Below are 4981 nucleotides of genomic sequence, written 5' to 3'. Positions count from 1 at the left end.
AGCATGAATGGCATATTTGTACATACGTATATATGTTTATTTTCTGGGAAATTATACTTGTTTTACGGCGAGAGGTTACAAAGTTTTGAGAAGTGTTTGGATTTGGAAAAGAATTGTTTTGCTGACCCACTCAACTTTGTTTTGCGCCCCTCCAGGTTCAAGATTTGCAAAGGTGTGGTGACTACGAGGAAATTCAACGGAGTTCTGACAGAATGGACCAAATGAGGACTCGCCTTCGGGTGTTTCATTTTAGAAGTTGTATATTTTAAAGCTTCCGAACTGTGCAAATGGTTACGTCACTCTCACGTGACGGCCAGCATACCCTCCTTCGGGACGGGGTGTGTTAGGTACTCGTTTATAACTGCTGGTAATACTCATAACCGTTTATTTATCTAAATGATTACCATAATCATAACCGTCAAATTTAAATAGACGGATAACCCCGATTATATCAATGAATATTTGCCCTTCCATAGTCTTTAGGGTATATTATCAATTTCCCCCCTGAACTTGTGATCATTAGCCAATTTCCCCCCTCAACTTTAATTTTGGCCAATTTCCCCCCTGAACTCTCATGATTAGTCAATTTCCCCCCTCAACTTTAATTTAGCCAATTTCCCCCCTCAACTCTTATAATTAGTCAATTTGTACCCTACTGTTAAATTTTTAATTTGATCATAATTAAACAAGGATGTGTAAGAAACTAAATAAGGTGTATGTTAATCATGTTCCTATATCTTTATCCTATTACAAATAGATTAAAATTTAGAATTTTACAATTTATCATAGATAGTATTATTAGTCATAATAAATCAGTATGGAGTAATTTTATTTGATTTTTGACTATACAAAATTGATAACAAAAAGGATTGATGTGTAAATTTTTGTATGTGAATACAATTTTCTTTATAAAAGTGAAAGCTAAGTTCAAGTAAATTGCGGAGAATCGAGCTTTAGTAAAAAAATGGCTAGTCTATTCATAATTTTCGACTCCTTATTAAGAATAACCCATTTTATTGAAATAGGTTTGATCCATGAGTTTAGGATTATTATTTCTTTTTGTTATTATTTCTTCTTCTACATGCTTTAAACCCGATTCATAACTTTTTCTTATAATCAACCCATGTCACATACTAACTGTATTATGTTTTTGTACATTTTACCCTATATTATGCAGGTGAGTTTATGTTAATTTTAGTACTTTGTTGGAAGCTATTAGAAAGATTGAAAATTAAGAAAAGAATAGATGGAAAATTAAAAAAAAAAATTAACAGTAGGGTGCAAATTAACTAATTTTGAGAGTTGAGGGGGGAAATTGGCCAAATTAAAGTTCAGGGGGGGAATTGACTAATTATGAGAGTTGAGGGGGGAAATTGGCCAAAATTAAAGTTCAGGGGGGAAATTGGTCAATGATCACAAGTTCAGGGGGGAAATTGATAATAGGTCTTTATGTCATTACCTTTTTTATATTAAACGGCTCTACAAGTCCGATCACGTGATGCTAGATCCAAGATTTCCTCTCCCTCACATGTACACTCGGTGGTCCTTCAAGTACAGGAACCCTTCTCATTCGCAGCGAGTAACATGAAAAAGCAGGGCCACGTAGGAAGTGTCAGTCAGTGGGCCCTACTCAACCTCACGAGCTAATTAATTAGTAATCACTGATAAACTCTCAATTGCCAACTGGGGTCCACCACGACCGGACAGTAATTCCGTCCTTAAACAACCCAGATCAATCATAAATCAACATTAGGGTTTCTTTAATGGGACGATTTCGTAATTTGGAATCAAAGAAATCAAATTGATCAGAACCACTGATTGGGATTCCCTGGATCTTCCCGAATCCAACTTAATCCAATCAGCGATTTCGACACCCGTTTCCTCCGATTGAAATCGGAAAGTGGAGGATTTCATGGCGGAGATTGGGGGAGATTGAAGCCGTATGGGAGGAGCGTGAGGTTTAGGGTTTTGGATTTTAGGGCCCTCTCTCTCGCTCCCCTGTCTCTCTCTAGACTCTCTGCTCAATCCGGCTCCCCTGTCTCTCTCTAGACTCAATCCGGTTCAGAAATGAAGGAGCTGCTCGGGAGACCTGGGTCCGTGAGCGGGTTGCTGCTGAGGGTATCGCAATTTTCATGTGCTGGTATCGCCATCGCCGTCATGGTCACCACCGACGGCTTCGCTGAATTCACTTGTTTCTGGTATATTTATTTATTGTTTTTTGTTTCCGTTATTTCAACTTCTTGCACTTTAATTTACCCGAAGTCATTATTTATTGGTTTTCCTAATTATTTTTATTGAATTTTATGAGTTTTGGTTTGAAATTTGGTATCTAATTGCATTTAGGATTTGTATTGTTACAGTGGTGAACTGTTTTTGACTGGTTTAAGCTGCTTATGTTTTATTGACATGTAAATATATGACAAGAATCCGGCCGTGATAGTTGAAATTGAAATTCAAACACTGAGGAGATCAACCTGAGAAATTTTCGGCGAAACTGTATATGAGTGGTGGAGTTATAGAATTAGCATACAGTTATAGAACTGTATGTATCACCTTAGAATGAGATTAGTGCATAATCCACTGACCTTGTTGATACACGAATGCAGAAATTATCGGTACACTAGTCATCGACATGTACATTTCTTTGTATTTTTGAAAGTTTTTCGGAGGTTTTAACATAAGCAAAGTGAAACCAATTGGCCAAATTTGTTTGTTTCTCATAGTTTTCTGTCACTACTTTGTTTCCAATATGTGCTCCTTGATGCTATTGATTGTTGTTAACTGCTATTAGTTTGTTCCTGATGGGTCTGAGATAGGTTATGAATCTTTTCTTCAATTAGTGGTAGTTAATTGTTCTGCAAAAGCTTCGTGTTGATCTCTGTCCTATGGTTCAGCTATTTGGTTGCGTCGATGGCACTTCAAGTGCTATGGAGCTTGGGGCTTGCTTGTCTTGATATTTATGCTTTGAGCAAAAAGAGAGACCTTCAAAATAAATTACTAGTGAGGCTATTTGTTGTTGGTGATTGGGTATGTCACTCGTCCCTTAAACTCTTTTCACATCCTTTATGGCTGATGTTATGTCTTGTGTACGTTTGAGGTCGAATACCGGCTGCTGAAATAAATCCAAATTTGAATGTTCAGTTAACAGCTACTTTATCACTGGCTGCTGCAAGCTCTTCATCAGGGATTGCAATTCTGTTTGTAAGAGACTTTCATTTCTGCACGGTTAGATGGGGTTTACCATGCGGTAGCTACAAGCTTGCAGTTTCCTTCACTTTTGTCACCTGGATCCTTACTTCCATATCCTTTCACGTGATGTTTTGGATCCTATCGGCATTAGTTTAGAGGGCTGTGTTTTTCAGTTCTACCGATGATACATTTACGCTACAGCATTCATTTATTTACTCGTAAATGGAAGAGTCTGCAACTTGCCTCATTTTTTTTTTCTGAGGCAATTTAGCACCCTCGTATTTTATTTCAATGTGTATTTTTTATGTTGCACCCTCAACCGTACCATATCTTAATCCACTTAATGTACAGAGATGTATTGAAGCAGTTCTACATATTCAATATGATTTCTTGTTTGCCTGCCCTCTGGGATTTAGGTATGGAATTTAAATCTTGAAACTACATGCACATTAGTTATTTCATGGGTTTGCCTCCTGCAGTGCACAACAGATGTGCGAACGGAGCATGTGGACAACACCCCACGTTCAACCATCGTGCAATGTAACTGAGCTTTGTGTTCGCGTTTTGTTATACTTTTGTTTGTTGGTTATGTGTATTTGTGTCAAATTTTCAGTGCCACTATTTAAAGGCCTGAGGATTCGAAGAGACGGATGGATCACGGAGGTTTGGCTGAATAATCATCTCGAAACTACAAAGGCGAGTAGATAGTTTGTGGCACCATCACTATTTATTGCGATTCTTGATATATCTTCCCTCAAATTCTTTGCCTCTTACTCGTTTCTTAGGGTTTATTCATTTTATTATGCTAGAAAACATGTATCGAATGGTCGAGGCATGGACATTGATGACAGTTGAATAATACAAGAGTTTATACAGTTTGATGAGCTATACCTTTCTGAATTAGGATTTAGACTGGTTACCACAGCCTTGTTCGCAGGTACTCGGATGCAGGAACATCACTCGAAATTAGTAAGAAAGCGATCCTATACTTAATCTTATCAGCAACTTCTTTCATTGAAGGCTGAGTACGCCTCTGATCATTGAAGCACGATCGGGCAAGAAATCCCAGCGCCTTCATCGTCTCCAATTTGTGCTCGCTAGCACCCTTTTTAATAATTGGATCGACAGCATCCATCAACCTTCCTCCTTTCAATACCCTCTTCATGTACGGCACCAATCTCGTATCTTCCTCTCGTCTGTTGAAATCGATAACCTCCTGAGAAGTCTACAGCTCCAACAGTACAACACCAAAGCCGTAAACGTCGATCTTATCGGGGAGCTGAAAGTTACTGAGGTAGTCAGGGTCTAGATAACCGGGGGTCCCCTAATTACTGGTTTCTTTGTCCTCAACCAGCCTCGAGATCCCGAAGTCTGAAAGTTTTGCCTCAAAATCTTCATCCGGCAATATGTCGCTGGATTTCACGTCACCGTGGTAAATGGGCTGCACAGCAGAAGAGTGAAGGATAGGCAAGGCCTTCAGCTGTTTGGTGAGCAATTCGGATCCTCTGACGCCAACCAATCGGAGCCCATTTTCCGCTGTGACGACAGTGAAGATGATCATAAAGAGTTCCATTTGGAACGTATTCATATACGAGGATAGGTTGATACAGTGGCCAATGAGTCTCACCAGGCTCCTATGGTTCATCTGGCAGAGAATTCGAACCTCGTTAAGAATATGATCAATGCCCTCGGTGTCACCGTGCTTGGTATGCTTGATAGCGGCGATGGTTCCGTCATCAAGAGTGCCCTTGAAGACCTGAGAAAAGCCGCCGGAGCCGGTTATAGAAGAGAA

The 4981-nt window shown here is 39.2% G+C and overlaps 1 protein-coding gene across 1 annotated transcript; it reads left to right on the top strand.

The window, feature by feature from the left end:
- Window positions 1-1743: 1743 nt before the first annotated feature.
- On the top strand, window positions 1744-3613 carry LOC137723434 (CASP-like protein 5B2). Its single transcript, XM_068462633.1, has 3 exons — window positions 1744-2198; window positions 2895-3027; window positions 3142-3613. The coding sequence occupies exons 1-3, from the start codon at window positions 2068-2070 to the stop codon at window positions 3343-3345; spliced, it is 468 nt and encodes a 155-aa protein (XP_068318734.1). The 5' UTR covers window positions 1744-2067; the 3' UTR covers window positions 3346-3613.
- The last annotated feature ends 1368 nt before the right edge of the window (window positions 3614-4981 follow it).

This window comes from Pyrus communis, chromosome 17, assembly GCF_963583255.1.
Source record: "Pyrus communis chromosome 17, drPyrComm1.1, whole genome shotgun sequence".
NCBI classification, from domain to species: Eukaryota; Viridiplantae; Streptophyta; class Magnoliopsida; order Rosales; family Rosaceae; genus Pyrus; species Pyrus communis.
Note: the sequence above shows the minus strand (reverse complement) of the source record. Positions and strands in the feature narration are given on the sequence as shown.